At 43.0% G+C, this 19,144-nt stretch overlaps 1 protein-coding gene across 5 annotated transcripts in view; it reads left to right on the top strand.

Annotated features, from left to right (window-relative positions):
- plxnb2a (plexin b2a) overlaps positions 1 to 19,144 on the top strand; it is a 193,163-nt gene that overhangs the window by 167,352 nt on the left and 6,667 nt on the right. For all 5 annotated transcript variants that reach the window (XM_037542659.1, XM_017717817.2, XM_037542660.1 and 2 more), the window contains 14 exons: positions 560 to 686; positions 2,093 to 2,302; positions 3,705 to 3,884; positions 5,022 to 5,158; positions 5,303 to 5,403; positions 8,023 to 8,252; positions 8,391 to 8,572; positions 9,347 to 9,413; positions 9,516 to 9,662; positions 9,953 to 10,109; positions 10,246 to 10,346; positions 10,598 to 10,682; positions 14,904 to 15,055; positions 15,212 to 15,372. In XM_037542659.1, the coding sequence (XP_037398556.1) occupies positions 560 to 686; positions 2,093 to 2,302; positions 3,705 to 3,884; positions 5,022 to 5,158; positions 5,303 to 5,403; positions 8,023 to 8,252; positions 8,391 to 8,572; positions 9,347 to 9,413; positions 9,516 to 9,662; positions 9,953 to 10,109; positions 10,246 to 10,346; positions 10,598 to 10,682; positions 14,904 to 15,055; positions 15,212 to 15,372 (2,037 nt within the window). The remainder of the gene's footprint in view (positions 1 to 559; positions 687 to 2,092; positions 2,303 to 3,704; positions 3,885 to 5,021; positions 5,159 to 5,302; positions 5,404 to 8,022; positions 8,253 to 8,390; positions 8,573 to 9,346; positions 9,414 to 9,515; positions 9,663 to 9,952; positions 10,110 to 10,245; positions 10,347 to 10,597; positions 10,683 to 14,903; positions 15,056 to 15,211; positions 15,373 to 19,144) is intronic.

The raw sequence follows: 19,144 nt of genomic DNA, 5'->3' as shown, positions 1-19,144 counted from the left end.
CAGAGAATGGCATAATTGAACTTCTCTGTGGGTGAACCTTAAAGTAGGAAAAGTGGTGTCTGTATACTTTTGAGCCTGTAGGATTAAGATTAAGATTATTAGTCCCACAACGGGGAAACTCCACCTCCGCATTTAACCCATCCGTGAAGTGAAACACCACATACACTCTAGTGAGCACACACACACACACACTAGGGGGCAGTGCGCACACTTGCCCGGAGCGGTGGGCAGCCCAATCCGCAGCGCCCGGGGAGCAGTTGGGGGTTAGGCGTCTTGCTCAAGGACACCTCAGTCATGTGCTGTCGGCTCTGGGGATCGAACCGGCGACCTTCCGGTCACGAGGCTGGTTCCCTGAACTCCAGGCCATTAAGAGAAATGTAATGCATATCTTTTAAATCTCTAATGGTGTTAAAACAAGCACAAAACATCTGTAGTTGTTTGTTCTGACTTGCTGTGTGTGCATTCTGTCGTCACCTGCCGATAGAAGCTTGTGCGCTAGAGCACAAACCCATGTGTGAAAGCTGGTCTGACTGCATTGTTCTGTGTGTGTCGTTTGCAGCGGTGGCCGGAATATCACGGTTGAAGGTACGGGATTTGACCTGGTTCAGAGAGCCGTCATGCGAGTGCGGCCCTCTACTGATGATTGCATTCCCTCTACTGATGACTGCAGGCTCAGCAATGTTGAGGTGAGCGCCATCCTCACTTTCAGTAAATAGTTGAGCAAAAACTGAAAAGCCTGAATTTTGGCATAACAGCTCGTATGGTGACAGGAACCAGCTAAGCAATAGTAATTGAGAACCTCATAGCGTGACATGGTTTTTGACATTGGCATAGCCAGGAATTAATTTCGGAGGAAAGATGAAATGTGCTACATAAAACTACCAGGTGGTCTGTGAAATTAAATTGATAAGGCATTTATGCATTTTAGGCGGATGACAGGAGTAGTGGTGGTGGTAGTGATGGAGAATGTGCTGTAGAGGGTTCTTTATAGAGCCAAATATAGCGTGCCAAAAAGGGTTCCTGTATTGTTATGATGTCAGGCTTGATACAAACCATTTTCAGAAAGGTTCTGTATAGAACCATCTACAGCACATTCTTCATCAAGCTGAAGAACCCTATCACGATGCAGAGAACTCTTTAATGATGCAGTGTTTTGAGTGTTCATGGTTCTATATAGAACCATTTTCTTTACTCTTTTGTAAGCTCTTTTGAAGAACCATCCTTTTTGAGAGTGGACCCTACCTGAGCAATGCTAGCTTGGTCCACAGAAACAAATCAACACACTTTATTCTGAGGATGCACCAAGATATTAAAAATGAGTAGCGTCAGATGTTTAGCTGTGACGGAGATTTAAAGTTAGTATTTGGTGAGGCACTAAAATATATATGACCTAAAATGATTAATGTTGCTCCTTTGGTAGCTTGTTAATTCCTCTGTAATGCTAATGCATGTGATTTATATATACATTTATATATATATGTATGTATCTGTGTCATATGTGGATATGTGTCTCCAAAATAGCAACTTTACAGGAGAGGGAAAAAACTTACTTCACTTTCAATGGAAGTCTATGGAACCAGAATTTTTCCCATGTCATTTTGGGTCATTTCTTTTAGGCCATTCATCATAAAATTTAGAAACAATGTAAAGAGTAAAAAACACTTTCAATTTATGTCAAAAACTAAAAAAATGCCAAAAATGAAGATGCAAGGTTTTCTTCCGACAGCAACGAGATACATATAATTTATTTATTTTTAATGGCATTGGCAGATTCAACTATTCAGCTATAAAAATATTGTATATCAGCAACATTCCCCATTTTAGGTGGGTCCCTACTTTATTTCAGATCTCCTATGAATGTTCAAATATAGAATTAATATCCCCCACTATGGTATAAATGGTCTTTATAGAGCATTAAATATGGAAATTATTCTGAAAGATTTATGGACTGCTTTCTTTACTGTGCGTTGTAGTTTACAGATTCATATAACGTTTTTTATTACTGCATATTCACAGATTTTTTTTTAATCAGTTGTTTTTCGTGCTGACTTCCTGAAATCCAAGCAGAACCTGATGAATCTCTCTGTTTCAGTTTGTGCAGGAGGCGTTCTTTAAGAACAAAACAGTGCTAAGGTTCTACTCTCCTCCGGTGAAGAAGATGAATGAGAATCATTCCTTTAAGACCGTCTTGCAGCTGGACAACACCATCTCCAACCTCACCGATTTCACGTACCACTCGGACCCCGAATTCTTCAATGTTACCAACAAGGCCATCAGCCCAGGCGGCATCATCATTGTCAATGTAATCCTTGAAAGTTGTTTTAGAAGACCACCATGCTTGTGATGATTGTTGATGCCCATTGTTATCCTCTAGATGCATCAGTCATAATGTTTCACGTAATGTGTCAGAAACGCTGTAGTGATTTAAGGAACCATCTAAAAAGTTTCGTTCATTTAACGTGTATTTAGCTCAAAAAGGCAAAATCATATCAAATCACTGTAAAACTGGTGAAACACTTGTAAAATCCCAGGCTTATTACACACTAAGGCCTACTATTCAGTACCTAGATTGATTAGAATAGAATAGAATTAACGCTCTGTGTTTGCACACTTTGCATTTAACCCATCCGTGCAGTGAAACACCCACATACATGCACACTAGTGAACACACACACACTAGGGGGCACTGAGCACACTTGCCCGAAGCGGTGGGCAGCCCTATCCACGGCGCCCGGGGAGCAATTGCTTGCTCAAGGACACCTCAGTCATGTGCTGTCGGCTCTGGGGATCGAACCGGCGACCTTCCGGTCACAGGGCTGGTTCCCTAACCTCCAGCCCACGATTGCCCCCACGATTGCCCCCACGATTGCCCCCACGATTGCCCCCACGATTGCAATGTAAACTGGCCGAGTTATTCTTAGATTACAGAAGTGTTTGGTAAAAATTTACTTATTTAATGGTGTAAAAAAGCCACTGTTTACTACAACTGATTTGAAGTGATGTTGCCTTCTTTTAACTACAAACATATAATTAAAAAAATGTTGTTTATGTAACGCGCAGTTTAGACAGTCATTAATGACTAAAGCAACGTTGGTCTGTGGTTCTGGATCATTGTGTTTAGCAAAATTTAATGATGGACATTTTTAGTTGTGACATTATGTAGATGTGGTGGTTGGTTAGTGTAGTGGGTAACACCTCTACCTTCTACGCTGTAGACTGGGGTTCAGTCGCCTGCCTGGGTAAACACCCTACACTATACCAATAAGAGTCCTTGGGCAAGACTCCTAACACCACCTTCGCCTCCCTGTGTAAAATGATCAAACTGTAAGTCGCTCTGGATAAGAGCGTCAGCCAAATGCCATAAATGTAAATGTAATGTGGTCTTTTTGGGATGTTGTTTCATGAGAAATCAAATACCCAGCAATTATCTTTTGTTTTTGTGAAAGTGAGGTGGAGATGTACTACAGCTTGCTGCAAGGCTGTCACTGTTTAGTAGTAGGTGCAGTTCTTGTAGGAAAAAAAAATGCTGTCATCACAAATATCACAGATAAAGTACCTTTCAGCCAATCAGATCGTGCTGTCGAAATGTATTTATACACACAAGCCTCATATCAAAGGCGTTATTATTGTTAAAGGAAATGAATACTTTCTGTCTTTAATGCTTCATAGAGAGCTGATCAGTGATGTTCTCCTTTGTGTCGTAGGGTAAGGGTCTGTCAAATGCCATGACGGCTCCAGAGGCTCAGGCGTTTGTTGGAAACGAGCCGTGTAATGTGACCATCCTGCAAGCTGACAAGCTGATCCTGGTGGCCCCGTTTCACCGCCCTAAAGCGCGGTCCAGACGCCAGCGCAGAGAGACCAGCTCAGAGGACATGGAGCTGGTGGTGAGGAAGAGCCTTTAGCCTCTGATATAGGAGAACGTGCTCTCTGCTGTTCAGACTGGCCTCTGAGCAGCTCCTGGTGTTTCTTCACGTTCTCAAAGATCTTAATTTCTCTTTTTCTTCCTTTCTTCCACTTGCTTTCTTTTTTCTTTGTCTCCATCTCTCTCTCCCTATCCCTCTTCTTGCTTCCGATTTCTTTCTCTCTACCTCTCCTTTTATTTCTCCCTCTCATTGGATTTTATCTTTCTCTTTCTCTCTCAATCTCTCTTCTTCTTTCCTCTTTTTTTTGCTCTGTAATTCTGTTTCTCTCTCCCTTTCTCTCACTCCTTCTCTTTGTCTCTTCTTTCTTTCTCTCTCTTTCATTCTTTCATTCTTCCCATCTCTTTATTTCCTTCCCCTCTGTCTTTCTGACTCCCTCTCTTTGTCTCTTTCTGACTCCCTCTCTTTCTCTTTCTGACTCCCTCTCTCTCTTTCTGACTCCCTCTCTTTGTCTCTTTCTGACTCCTTCTGTCTTTCTGACTCCCTCTCTTTTTCTCTTTCTGACTCCCTCTCTGTGTCTTTCTGACTCCCTCTCTTTATCTCTTTCTGACTCCCTCTCTTTATCTCTTTCTGACTCCCTCTCTTTATCTCTTTCTGACTCCCTGTCTTTGTCTCTTTCTGAATCCCTCTCTGTGTCTTTCTGACTCCCTCTCTTTGTCTCTTTCTGACTCTCTCTCTGTCTCTTTCTGACTCCCTCTTTATCTCTTTCTGACTCCCTCTCTTTTTCTCTTTCTGACTCCCTCTCTTTTTCTCTTTCTGACTCCCTCTCTTTGTCTCTTTCTGACTCCCTCTATTTGTCTCTTTCTGACTCCCTCTCTCTCTTTCTGACTCCCTCTCTTTGTCTCTTTCTGACTCTCTCTCTGTCTCTTTCTGACTCCCTCTCTCTCTTTCTGACTCCCTCTCTTTGTCTCTTTCTGACTCTCTCTCTGTCTCTTTCTGACTCCCTCTCTTTGTCTCTTTCTGACTCCCTCTTTATCTCTTTCTGACTCCCTCTCTTTGTCTCTTTCTGACTCCCTCTCTCTCTTTCTGACTCCCTCTCTTTGTCTCTTTCTGACTCCCTCTCTTTGTCTCTTTCTGACTCCCTCTCTGTCTCTCTCTCAGATTAAGTTTGGTCATGGAGAATGGAATGTGGGTTTTGTTCACTATGAGAAAAAGAACGAGGTTCCTCTCTACATCATCATTCCTGCAGTCATCCTCCCTATGGTGCTCTTCATCGCTGTGTCTGTCTACTGCTACAGGTAAACAGGAATCACTTATCCCTGCCTGCTTTAGGACTTTGTGAAGTCAACTCCAGACCCTGACATCTTCACACTGCTGCTCCACTGATCTACTTACATTTGAGGGTATGCAAATTGTGTGTGTGTGTGTGTGTGTGTTTGCAGGAGGAAGAGCCAGCAGGCAGAGAGAGAGTATGAAAAAGTGAAGCAGCAGCTGGAGAGTCTGGAGGAGAGTGTACGAGACCGCTGTAAAAAGGAGTTCACAGGTCTGTCGCTCCTGCATCGTTTAGACACATTCACTAGGACTCGTTATGGCCGTTATTCACTGCGTAGACTAAACTAGGGATGCAGTTATCTGATCACCACGGCCAGTGCAGCGGTAACATTTCATCACCGCGTTAGATGTTGTGATTACCGCGTGTTCGTTTTATTTTTTTGTTTGTTTTTTGTGGGGGCCGATGTGGGCTTGAAAGCAGGCATTATGTTTTTTCTGTTTGTTTGTTTACTTTTTTGAATGTCTCAATCAAGACGCATAATGTGGCTTTTAAACTAAAAGAAAACTGACCGTGTGCATAATTATACAGAAGCAGCTCCAGCCTGTCGGACTCAAAGCAGCACTGCACGAGTGCGCCGCTGTGTCAAATAAGAACTGATGCTGCATTTATTGTGATGCAAGTCATTCTATGTTTTTGTGTTGTACCTGATGCAAATTGTTTTACTGGTCACCTGCTGATCACTTTAGGGTGCATGTTGTTAAAGTTTAGCTGTTTAGAGTTAGTGTTCGCAGAATTGTCGGCTAGTTCTGAGTGGTAGTGGGTTCTATGTGGTACACATACCCTCACCGAGCACTTTGTTAGGATCATCTGTACATTGACTCATACATGCATGGCAGCAGTGCCTCAAATCATACAGAAACAGGCCAGCAGCTTCAGGTAGTGTTCACACCAACCACCAGAATAGAGGGAAAATGCTACTGCAGTGATTTTGACTGTGGCATGATTGTTGGTGCCAGACGGGCTGGTTTGAGACTTTCTGTAACTTCTGATCTCCTGGGGTTTTATGCACAACAGTCCCTAGAGTGGTGCAGTAGCGAAGAAACATCCAGTGGGTGACAGTTCTGCAGACAGAAATGCCCTGTTAATGAGAGAAGGCAACGAAGAATGGTCAGTCTGGTTCAAGCTGACAGACAGCTGAGCGCTGTTTACAACTGTGGTGAGCAGAAGTGCACAACACATCGAACCATAAGACAGATGATGGGATACAACAGCAGAAGACCATGTCTGGTTCCACTTCTGTTGGCCAAGACTAGAAAGTTGAGGCTGCAGTGGGCACAGACTCACAGGAACTGCTGTACAGTTGAAGACTGGAAAGCTGAACCTCTGTTTCTGCTGAAGCACTCAGATGGTAGGGTCAGAATTTGGCACTAGCATCATGAATCCATGGAGCCAGGCTGGTGAAGGTGGTGTAATGGTGTGGGGAGTGTTTTCTTAGCACACTTTCAATCATCTCTTGAATGCCACAGCCTGAGTGTTTTTGCTGACCGCGCCCATCTTTCATGGCCACAATTCACCCGTCTTCTAACCGCTACTTCCAGCACCACATCACAGAGCAAAAGTCGTCTCAAACTGATTTCATGCACGACAATGAGTTCAGTGTTCCTCTGCGGCCTTCCCAGTCACTGGATCTGAATCCCGTAGAACACCTCTATGGGATGTGGTAGATCCGGAGATTTGCAGCATGAAAGCATTTGCACCTGAAACATTTTCAGGAATTGCGTGATGAAGTCGTGTAAACATAAACCGGAATTTGAGTAGAACGCTTCCAACCTGGAATCCATGCCACAAAAATTGAGAATTCGGAGCAAGTAGAGGCTCTACACAGCTGAATATAGTGTTCCTAATGAAGTGCTTAGTGATTTATATTCATGCTGGCGGAATTAAACCCTTTAACTCCATTTTTTGTTCTTTTTCAGTTTTTTACAGGACTTAAAGTGCCAGCTGCCATTATTTTGTCGAAATTGAGCAGTAGACCAACAGAAAGGCTCAAATATGACCGAGAATAAAATCTTGTTACTTTAACTTTTCTTCCTTCTCCTTAAAAGTTACTTTTTTTTTTGTTTTGAAAGCGACTATATCTATATGTGGGGGTGTGCGTTTGTGTTTGTTGTTTTTCTAAAAAATAATCATTTTAGATGCTTAGTAAACCCATTTTTGGGTTTTCAGTAGCTTATTATTAGTGCACGGGTGCCTAACCTGAATGTAAACACTGCCCCTTTTAAGGTTCAGCTCTGCAGAATTTCTCAAGTCATTTGTCTCATACGTGCATCCTGTATACTAGTGCCTCCAACCATCAGACATTGCTGCAATTTGAAAAATATTACAGTCATTCACAATAAGTGTACCAGTGGGTCCACATTATTGTACACGCAAGGCCCCAAGACTGTGGCTTTATGTGATCAATCACGCTGGTGTCCATGTTAGTCTAAGACTAACCCCAAACAACTTAGCTGTTCCTTAAAGTCTGGTGACACGAAACGAAGTGGACTACTTCAAATGAGATGGACTAGTCTGCAGGAGGTGATTTAAGGGTCTGCTGCATTTCATTTTCGTTTGAAACGTGACAAACTTTCCTGGCTCGGCCATTCAGGATATTCTAATTCTCTCCTGCTTGATGGGCGTTTGAGCATTAAATCTTCTCAACGGGTTCCAGGGTGTAGACATGGCATGGCATGGCATCACGTTTGCTTTGCTACTGTCCAGTGACATTAGTTTCTCATTTGCATAAAGCTAGGATCTTCTGTAATGTGTTTCTTACTTTTGTTATTCTTATAGTCAGCAAAAACGTCTATCAGTCAAGACAATAAAACGGTGCTATCACTCTTTCAGATCTGATGATTGAGATGGAAGACCACACCAGTGATTTAAGCGAGGCTCGTATTCCATTCCTGGACTATAAGAATTACACAGATAGAGTCTTCTTCCTGCCTTCTAAAGACGGGGCCAACGACGTCATGATCACAGGAAAACTGGACATCCCTGAAAACCGCAGAGCCACCGTGGAGCAGGCCCTCAACCAGTTCTCCAACCTGCTCAACAGCAAGACCTTCCTCATCAACGTACGTCTTGCATAAATTAGTGATATTTAAATTAACTTGGCTTTGTAGCATTGCACATTTGTCAAAGTCAAAGAGTTCCTCCAGTCCTGGGTTGACCATTAATAGAGTTTGTGTGCTTTGTTGATGTCTGTGCTGCAGTTTATTCGCACTCTGGAGAGCCGGCAGGAGTTCAATGCCAGGAATAAGGTGTACTTTGCTTCGCTGCTGACCGTGGCCCTTCACGGAAAGCTGGAGTACTACACGGACATCATGAGAACCCTGCTGCTGGAGCTGATGGAGGAGTATGTTCAGAGCAAGAACCCAAAACTGATGCTGCGCAGGTGAGGACTGACTGCTCAGTTTACCCATCTGTCTCCCGGGGTATGTGCTTTTTTGAGATTCTGGCCAATTCACCAATCTGGCCAGAGTTCTGAGTTACAGGAAAGGGAAAAAATGTCTTTCTTAAGATCCACTTTGTTTATGGATTTAAAAAAGCAGATAATAGCGCATAAATTTAAAAAAATAACACAAGGTCTCCTTTTGACCACTTTTCAGAAAGAGTTCCGAGATGCACAAGAGATCTTTGTAGTGAAGTAGATTTAATAGTAGAGGGGTAAAAATGCGGACTGAGGGTAGCTGCTGAACTCGGCCAAATGTGGAATGGTAGAATGGATCATAATGTTGTTTACAATGGTTTTGTTTTTATCATCTGTATTTCTCTAACCTTGAAATAGTTCCTCCAGTCACGTGTGTGTACTCAGTTCACTTTTACAAACAAAATGAATTAAATCTTTGTGTGATGTCAGATTTATACTCAGTAAATCAGCACGGTTCGTTTGTGTTGGCCGATTGCTGGAAACCATGTGCGTTATGCAGTATCAGTCTAAATGATTCTATAAGATAGATAAGATAAGGCTTTTATTGGCATTCGCATCACATATGGTACATGGGGTGGAACAAAACGGTCCAGTCAACTCCCAAAGTAACAAACAATAAATAGAAGGTGCAGATAACAGCAGCATGAACTATGCCTTAGTTCACAGTTTACTGAGAACAAAACTGAAGCATCTGAAACACTAAAGATGCTGTCCTGTGTGCTTGTGTCCTGTCTGTAGGTCAGAGACAGTAGTGGAGAGGATGCTGTGTAATTGGATGTCGATTAGCCTCTACCAGTTCCTCAAGGTAAGCTCCCTTCTAGCTCTACCAGTTTAGTACCCTTCAAACACGCCGTCTATTTCCCGTACTTGAAACTAGATGAAACTTGATGCTTGCATGTGCTTTCAGGACTCTGCTGGTGAGCCACTCTACAAGCTTTTTAAAGCCATAAAGCACCAGGTGGAAAAAGGACCAGTGGATGCAAAGATGAAGAAGGCCAAGTACACTCTGAATGACACAGGCCTGCTGGGGGATGATGTGGAGTACTCTGTTCTGGTGAGCGCACCCATTAACCTGCAATGAACTCAGGATTGCTGTGCTGCAGAGTTTTTGTCAATGTTCTGCTGATGTCAACGTGACCCGAGTGACAGAGTCAGGTTCAGTCCTGAACACACAGTGGCCACTGCCACTCGAAACGTTTGGGGACACCTAACCTTCTACTACTCAAATGTCTGGGCAAAGTTACATGTAAAGCCATTTATCTGAGTAAATAAAACTAAAACTAAATAAAATAAATGTCCTTTTTAAGTTGGTAACCTTATCGAGTTGCTGCTTGCTCCTCTCAGACTCTGCAGGTGCTAGTCCATGGCGAGGGTCCTGACGTGACTCCAGTCAAGGTACTGAACTGTGACACCATCTCCCAGGTGAAGGAGAAAATCATTGAGCAAGTTTACCGGAACCTGCCCTACTCTCAGAGGCCCACCGTGGAAAGTGTCGCTCTGGGTGAGTTTTTGTATTGAGGCAGTTAGCGTGCGACTCGCCCCACTGATCACAACTTAATGTAACTTCAGTTGATAAACAATGTGTGATGTATTTCTGGTCTGTGTAATGTGCAGTAAAATTCATCTCCTTTTCACAGAGTGGCGTCCAGGCTCAACAGGGCAAATTCTGTCCGACTTGGACCTGACGTCACAAAAGGAGGGCAGGTGGAAACGTCTCAACACTTTGGCACATTACAACGTGAGAACCAACCTCAAACTAACCAGTACACCAACACACGAGCTTAAAATACGTTTATTTCAGGTTTTTTTCCTATATTCTGTATTTCCAACAGAATAAGAAGAGTGAGAGTCACTTCTAAAAGGAAAAGAATTTCATTCCAGTAGTTTCACTATCAGTAGCGGTGTCGTTTTTTAGGGATTAAAAGCTGATTCTATGTATGACTGTCTGTTTTTTTATATTTTACTTTTTTTTTTTATGTATTTTTAAAGGTGAGAGACAACGCTACCCTAGTCCTGTCCAGAGTTCTGCACACTCAACAGTCTTTCGACCAGAACCAGGACAGCCATGAAGAGAGTGAGTCTTCTTTTCTATTATATATTGAGGGCTTGGGAGTTCCAGTTGCACCAGTCACAAAAACCAGTTACGAACATGGATAGTGTAAAAATATACACACATCAATCAGACATAGAGCAAAACTGTAATTATACAAATGGACAGGCGTAGAAGGCCTTCAGAATCATGACATTTTAGCTGGTAATTAATTACCATGTAGTTAAATTGTGTTTACAGTTTCAGTGTCTTTTTTGTTCATTGTACGCCTAAAGTGGTCAAATTGGCTAAATGGCTATATTCCTACCTGTCGATTCGCTGCCAGCTGAAAACAGACCAGGTCAAGCTCAGATAAACGGACGTTACTCACGGCTGCAAGCCAAGCATCTTATAGCAAGTCAAAAGTTAGACACATCGCTTTCATGAAGCTGGGCCTACACTACGTGACGTTTAAAATCCCAACGGATTGATGTCAGTCCGTCACAGAGTTTCCTGTCTTTTTGTAGTGAACATACATAAACTGGGATATAAGGTGGTTTTTGGCTATGGAAAAGAACTCAAACTCCCAGATTCCCCCTCTTTATTACATGATAGCTGAACTGGACCAGGCCTGTTTTCTTCTATGTGTATCGAAAACACAAACTTATTTAATTTTTGAGTTAGTGTTGCAGCAAGACCTGGCAAATATTTCACAACAAACTGGAAGCTGACTTGAGTTTATAAACTGTTTGAATGTTCGTGTGTGTAGTAATAATAATTGTGTGTGCAAAAACTCAGAGGGACAATAATTTAAATAATTTGAACTGATTTATACTATCCATCCATCCATCCATCCATCCATCCGTTTTCTAAGCCGCTTCTCTGTCAGGGTCGCGGGGGGGTGCTGGAGCCTTCAGGCGGAAGGCAGGATACACCCTGGACAGGTCGCCAGTCCATCGCAGGGCAGACAGACAGACACAGACAGTCACTCACACCCAGGGGTAATTTAGCATGTCCAGTCAGCCTGACTGCATGTCTTTGGACTGTGGGAGGAAACCGGAGAACCCGGAGGAAACCCACTCAGACACGGGGAGAACATGCAAACTCCACACAGAGAGGACCCCGGTCGCCTGGCCGGGGAATCGAACCCAGGCCCTCCTTGCTGTGAGGCGACAGTGCCACCCACCACGCCACCGTGCCGCCCACTAAAATTATAAAATTTCCCACTGGGATCAATAAAGGATTCTGATTCTGATTAAAGACAGTAGCTTTAAGTCTGGGTACCTACATATAAAAGGCATGGTAAAGCTCCTCTGTCTCTGCTGCCCACTCCACTCCTCTATTTCTCGCCAATGAGAGAAGGAAAATAACTGTGGTCAGTTTAAATAATTGCGATCAGACGATTATGTAAAAATTGTATCAGGCTGATAAACTCTGGCTCCTAGATGACCGCTACTGCTGTTCTAAGCATGTGTCATACTTTTGTCCATTTTTATAGACACAGTGTCAGAAATCACACAAAGCAAGTCTGTGTGAAATTACTTAACACCCCATCGTGCGTTGAGGCATGTGAGTGATGATTTAGGCATGTAATTGGATGATGCTGTTTAGTGTCCATAATCTTCCATGACTTGTTAGCTGCATTAGCTTCTTGGCCAAAGTGCAAAACTAAATAAGACGCCCAAAACGTCTTGGCTGACTGTCTGTACATGCGGTTAGGGCAAAACGTGTAAATCAGATTCACTGAGCTACCATGTTAAGCAAGTAAAGACGTTTGGAGGAACTTTGATGTTTCTGTGGCGTTAAAGTGACAGAGTGCTAGGGCTGCGCTGTGTTGGATGTCAGGGCAGGGCTCCAAAAGCCATCAGGGATCCAGGCAGCCCAGTGAGGTGGTGGTTCTGCAGCCATGCAAAAGCAAGAAACAGAAGCCCCAGAGGCAGGAATGTCCCGAGTGTGCAGCCGTGCAGGGAGGAGCAGGGTCGATGCTGGAACTCTTGGCGAAGTGACGTTTAAGGTGTTCGAATAAGCATGAGATTGGTTGCAGATTAGAAGCCAAGTGCGTGGAATAAATGCTCGCAGGTGTGACGGCAGCGCTGCGCTTTAGGTTGCATTGCTGATTAATATTTGAATCAGGTAATCAGTAGTCCGTAATGGGATCCAGCTTGAACTGCTGGGAATGGAGAGGAATCGCAAAGAATGGGTTACAATGAAATCAGAGCAATAATATCAGAAAAAAGTTTAGTTGGGTGTCGGTAGTTGAGAACATTTCAGAGGAGCCCGTATTATGGAAAACTGAATGTTACTCACTTTCTTCAAAATCAGAGCTTTGATCTTGTATTGTTATAGTTTCAAAACATACCATTTACTCCCCAGTCCAAGCAGACTAGATATAGAAACTGTGCTGTGAAAATAGTTTGTTTTGAATCTGTTATTTTTCCTTCATGATAACTGACCCATTTACATTTATCCACCTATTCTGCTTACAGTCCTGCCAGTACAAGTTATTCAAGTGAAGGTTTGCATTTGTTTTATTAAGATGTGTTAGCCAGGGGCGGCACGGTGGCGTGGTGGGTAGTGCTGTCGCCTCACAGCGAGGAGGGCCTGGGTTCGATTCCCCGGCCTGGTGACCAGGTCCTCTCTGTGTGGAGTCTGCATGTTCTCCCCGTGTCTGCGTGGGTTTCCTCCAGGTTCTCCGGTTTCCTCCCACAGTCCAAAGACATGCAGTCAGACCAATTGGACATGCTACATCGCCCCTGGGTGTGAGTTTGTGAGTGACTGTCTGCCCTGCGATGGACTAGCGACATGTCCAGGGTGTACCCTGCCTTCCGACCGATGACCGCTGGGATACCTGAGGGAGAATCAGCTTAGAAAATGGATGGATGGATGGATGGAAGGAAGATGTGTTAGCCTGACTGCTTTTTGAATGAGGTGTAATATAGGGCAGCTAATCAGAACAGAGCATATTTACATATATCATATTATATATCATATATTACAGAGCATATTTACATATTAAAATAAAGAATGTTTAATAAAGAATGAAGAAAGGTTAGACGGTGGTAAAATGTAAAAAAGAATTACAACTGATTTTGTTACATAAAGCCATACAAGCTTTATTAGTGGACCTTTTATTAAGATATGGGCGTTTTATTAAGAAATGCTGAACAGCCAGACGACTTAATGGAAAAGTTTACAAACTGCTGGATCAAAAAATGTTTGAAAAAGTTGGAAAGATTGGGCGGCACCGTTTTTTCTATAATTATACTAGAATTGTGTCATTTAGCTAAACTATGTTAGTGCTGTCCCATATTTTTCTACATAGATTTTTCAGTTATGGAGCTTGGTCATGGCCAGGCTTCAGGTTTGTTATTTTTGATGTCGTTTGTAATTGAAGAATTATTCATTCATTTCATAAACCAAAACAAAGTACAACAAAGCGAACTGCAGTAATAATGAGCTTGTTCATATTTCCACGCTCTGTCGGTTTTGTTGTTTGCTCCCAGGAGCCAGCAGGAAGTCACAGTAGCCGTTAGACTGAAATCCAGTTTGCATATTAATGTTACAGTAGGTTTGGTTTGTATTTGGAGTGTCTTTGCTGGTGAGTTACTGGCTCTGGAGGATGGTTGAAGCTGGGAGTTGAGAAATGCTCAGTGCAAGGTGCTTCAGGGGTGAACGTATTTAAAGTACGCTGAGCTTTTGCAGAAGGTTCGCTCAGTTCCTGCCTGTTTTTGTGGAAGTGAAAGCCTGTTTTTTTTTTTTGTTTGTTTGTTTTTTTTGTTTTTTTTGGAAAGGGTGTCAGTTCACAACTGCTACAGAAGTAGCTGAATTAATGCAGAGGTTTTCACTATTTCATCATGACAAATGTTGGGTGTACAGGCCGTATTTGTGTGTGATGGAACTCTGGAAAACTTTCACTGACCAGTAAAGTCACCAGACCTCAATCTCGTATGTAAATTTGCACATCAAATGCAGGCAGACTGGCTGAAAACTGCGCCCACTCCGTGGAAGAGTGGGCTAAAATGAATAGAAACCAACTCAAGATGCTGTGCAATCCTTTTCTGATAGAATTGGTGCCACTATTGTGAGGACATATGACCAAATATTAGAAAAGAAATTATGCATGCAACCAATTTTTATCCAGTGAGCTTAGATTCCATAAGACTGTGTGTGTGTGTGTGTGTGTGTGTGTGTGTGTGTGTGTGTGTGTGTGTGTGTGTGTGTGATTTACATGAATAGATAATAGACACATGCTCCTGTATTTTCTAGAAAGCGCTCTGCTGGAAGATGATAAAGTGTTCCATCTGGTACGGCCAGCAGACGAGCTGGATGAAGTGAAGTCCAAGAGAGGGAGCATGAAGGACAAAGCCACCACTAAAGCAATCACTGAGATCTACCTGACCAGGCTGCTCTCCATGAAGGTAAAAGAGATATGATGGTATAGGACTTATTATTGTTCTCTGATAATCACAACCACGGGGGGGTGGTATTAATAACAGTAAACTCAGGGCGTGGAATGAGACTGTGGAATCAGTGTGAAGATTAAATGTCCTTTGCTGCGTGTGCGTACGTTACAGGGCACGCTGCAGCAGTTTGTGGATGACTTCTTCAGCAGCGTGTTGTGTTCAGGCACTGTGGTTCCTCCAGCTGTGAAGTACTTCTTCGACTTCCTGGATGAGCAAGCGCACAAACATGACAATGTGGATGAAGAGACCATCCACATATGGAAGACCAACAGGTTTGTTTTATAATATTGCAGTGCTGCACTAACATCAGCATTTCTAACACCTCCTGCGTTCCACTTTTAAAAGAGCTGCGTTTCAAAACATCACATTTTAGAATAGAATAGAATTGGAGTAGAATTGAGGACCATGTGTCTCTGTGTCTGCACACTGTGAAATTGGACCTCTGCATTTAACCCATCCATGCAGTGAAACCCCCACATACATGCACACTAGGGGGCAGTGAGCACACTTGCCCGGAGCGGTGGGCAGCCCTATCCACGGCGCCCGGGGAGCAGTTGGGGGTTAGGTGTCTTGCTCAAGGGCACCTCAGTCATGGACCGTCAGCTGAGGGGATGGAACCGGCGAACTTCCGGTCACAGGGCTGGTTCCCTGACCTCCAGCCCACGACTGCCACTAATCTCTCTCATTTATATTTATTCATTCCATCAGGAGTCACATTTTCAAAGAAAGAGACGCTTTTTCCCACCACAGTCAGTATCACAAAGAAATATCCACCAGCCAGAGGCGTAGTAGAAAGGGCTGGCCAGGTGAGACCCAGAGATTTCATTAGGGTACACTGCTAGGAGAAAGATAACCAAATACAGTAGCTTTACTGTAGTAAAATTACATAAACACTGATGCATTATTTTTTTTTTCTCTGTACTTAACTAAATCTGTCCGATTCCACCCGAATAAGATTTCAAATCCGTGAACTATTTCTGAAAGTAAACTGAAAGACAAAACGGAGTTACTGGCTCATATTTTAGTCAGCCGCGAGGAAATTGTGTTCAAATCAAGTAAATCAAATGCTTCACTTTGGCAGCCCACAGTGTTAACTTTAAAGGGGACCTAATGCTGATTTTCAGTGTCCATCATTTTCATTTTAAGGTCTACTAGAATGTTCCAGAACCACATTCATTTTCTCATACTGTACATTTCTGGTTACCCTCTGAAACGCTCTGTTAGAGCTCCATCCGTAATTAACAGTGAATCCTACGTGTGTCTGCTGGGTTTTTATAGGTTGTGCTGATGATGGTAAAATAGTGGTAAATCCAGAAAAGTGCATTTTTGGGGGGACACATCTGCCGATTTTAGGCATAATAATATTTTAAGCCAAAAACTATCCTCATAACTGACGTAAAACAGTGTCTTGGGCATCAAGCAGTAAATTCTTATTCATTTAGTGCAATAATCAAGCTTTTAGAGGCATTGCACATTTCAAATCTGTGGTTGCCATCACCACCACTGTGAGCAACTCTAAACGGTTTCTGTAGGAGGGAGCGTTTTGCGTTAGACCACTGTGAATGACTTTATTAACGTCTTACTGATTTAATAGAATAAAAAAAAAAACAGGTTGAATTTCTCTTTAATGCTGTTACTGTAGCCTCTTACTGTTCTTAGGTGGGCCGTACTGAATTGTCCTTTTTGTATTTACAAACCAGTGACTTGCATAAGGAGCAGAAGCCAAAAAGATACAGAGCACCCAGTGAGTCTGCAGGTGTTAATCGTGCTAAATGAATGCAAATACTTGCTGACATGCAGGTGATGGATTAGGCATGAACTGATAAGAAATACTGAACTGTGAATCTACACACCACAACAGCTGACCACCGAGACCGAATGCACTGAACCTCTCTCACTGATTCTGTTAGCGCTCGATCAAGAACTCATCTAGCAATGCTCCTCAAATCTCCCCCTGCCAGTCTGAAACCCGGCTTAGAATCAGACGGCCTCGCAGCCGCTGAGACGTGAGCGGAAGTTCTCTGAACCCAGTCCAGATTGAATTATTCAGGCTCTGGCGAGTGCAGATGAAATCTTCACGGCGTGTCTTGTTTAGTAAGCGTGGGGGAGATTGACAGGGAAATTCTCCATCAGCTCACCAGAGGCGCTCACTTCTCTTCCGCTTCTGTCTTCTCGCCGTTTGGAGTCAGGTGCTGCCGGTGGCCGCTTAAACAGAGTCTCCGCATCAGTGAGCTTGCAGAACAAAAGGGAGATAATTGTATCCCTTGTTAATGCATTTGGCCCATGGCTAGGGCTGGGAGATGTTCTGTGTGAGATGGATTGATCCAGCTCAGGACTGGAGATTTGGGTGATTTGGCATCAGTGTATAAATTCTTAAACAGCCCGGCCAGGGTTAACCTTCAGCCGTGGCTCGTTAAGAATTCACCTCCAGCTTTGTGCTGCAGTCCAATGTAGGCACCAGTGTTTCTCTGTGACCAGTGGAAGAGTGAGAGAAACCGAGATGGGTGTTTTTTAAATGGAGATGATGTAATAAAGTAGGTTTGTGAAAGAGGTAGAAGAAATGAATGATTCACTGTTCTTCTGAGGTTTGAATTTTGAGCTGTGTCAGTCAAGTAGAAAAAAAAAAACCATTTAAAGCTGTTTTACATAAAGCACCTGTTAACACTTTGGCTATATTTTGGAACAAGAACATTCTGTTGGTTGTGCTGTTTGCTCCCAGGAGCCAGCAGGAAATCACAGTAGCCTGACGTCCAGTCTGTGTATTAATGTTAGAGTAGGTTTGGTCTGTATGCCAAGTATTGACTTTGTTGTGGAGTCACTGTTTCTGGTGGATGGGTGAAGCTGGGAGGTGAGAAATGCTCATTGTAAGGCACTTTAGGGATGAACTGAGTTATAGTATGTTGAGCTTTTGCTGAAGGTTCTCTTGAGGCTTTAGCTCAGTTGCTGAAGGTACATGCATGAGGCATTAGTGGAAGCCTGTTATAGTGAAAGGGGTTCAAGTCCGAAATGCTATAAAGTAGTTATATTGATGCAGAGGGACATGTCAAAAAAGCAAATATGGGCAGAGAAATACAGAACCAGGAGAGAGGTTGCTTTCATTTCTGAGCCCCCGCTCTCTCATTCCTAGTGGCTGACCCTTCAGCAGCATTGCAGGCGTCGTCTTGTAACAATTTGTAATTGTCATCTTTTGCTTGCGTAAAAATACCGAAGTAAGATCAACTAAACTCTATGTATTAATACAGCAGGTCACCTTCCTCGTCCTGTGCTCCTACTACTTTGAATACTGCTTTCCCAACTCCAGAACTCCAGCCCAATCCATCAGCGCACTGCCTTCAGACTACAGCAGGATCCAAACGTCTGACACCACATTGGAAAGCTGTGATTTTCCCATTTAAGTCTAGAAAAAAAACAAAGAAATGTACATTTTAAAACAAAACGTATACTATAAAAAGGTTATGGTAAGTAAAATACAGTCGATTTTGCTCTATTTCTAGGTCACTGTTCAAATCTAAGGAGGTTTGTGACGTTCAGGATCTCATCTCTTCCTTTGACGCAAATGTGCAGATGAGTCTAAGATGGAATTCATCTCGTCGGATGCTTTTTGTGGAGCTTGAGCGCGTGCAGTCATGAAAGCAAAGGGGGCAAACCAGACACGAACTCTGAAATGCATGTCACAGATTCATAGTATCTACACTCAAATTGTTACAGTAATAACATAATCTATAATGAAAATTGATGTATTACATTAGAAAACATGCAAAATAGAATAATATTTACTAGTGGTCTTCAGACTTTTGGACCCCACTGTATATTTGTTGATCAGTTGAGTGAGTGTACGTCTATAGTTTGTTGATGACTTGCACAGTTCAACTCAAATTAGTGTAAGGGGGGCTTACGGTGGGGTTTTGTGTTTATGGGGGGGGGGGGGGGGGGGGGCTGTGTTAAGAATTCCATTGCTGAAGGAAAATAAGGGAAACGGACGGTAGAGGCAGATCACACAAATGGTATAATAGGCAGGTGATCCTTGTGTTTAATGAGGAAGTG

Source organism: Pygocentrus nattereri, chromosome 11 (assembly GCF_015220715.1).
Source record: "Pygocentrus nattereri isolate fPygNat1 chromosome 11, fPygNat1.pri, whole genome shotgun sequence".
Taxonomy (NCBI): Eukaryota; Metazoa; Chordata; class Actinopteri; order Characiformes; family Serrasalmidae; genus Pygocentrus; species Pygocentrus nattereri.
The sequence above is the reverse complement of the archived record's forward strand: the minus strand, read 5'-3'. Positions and strand labels throughout refer to the sequence as shown.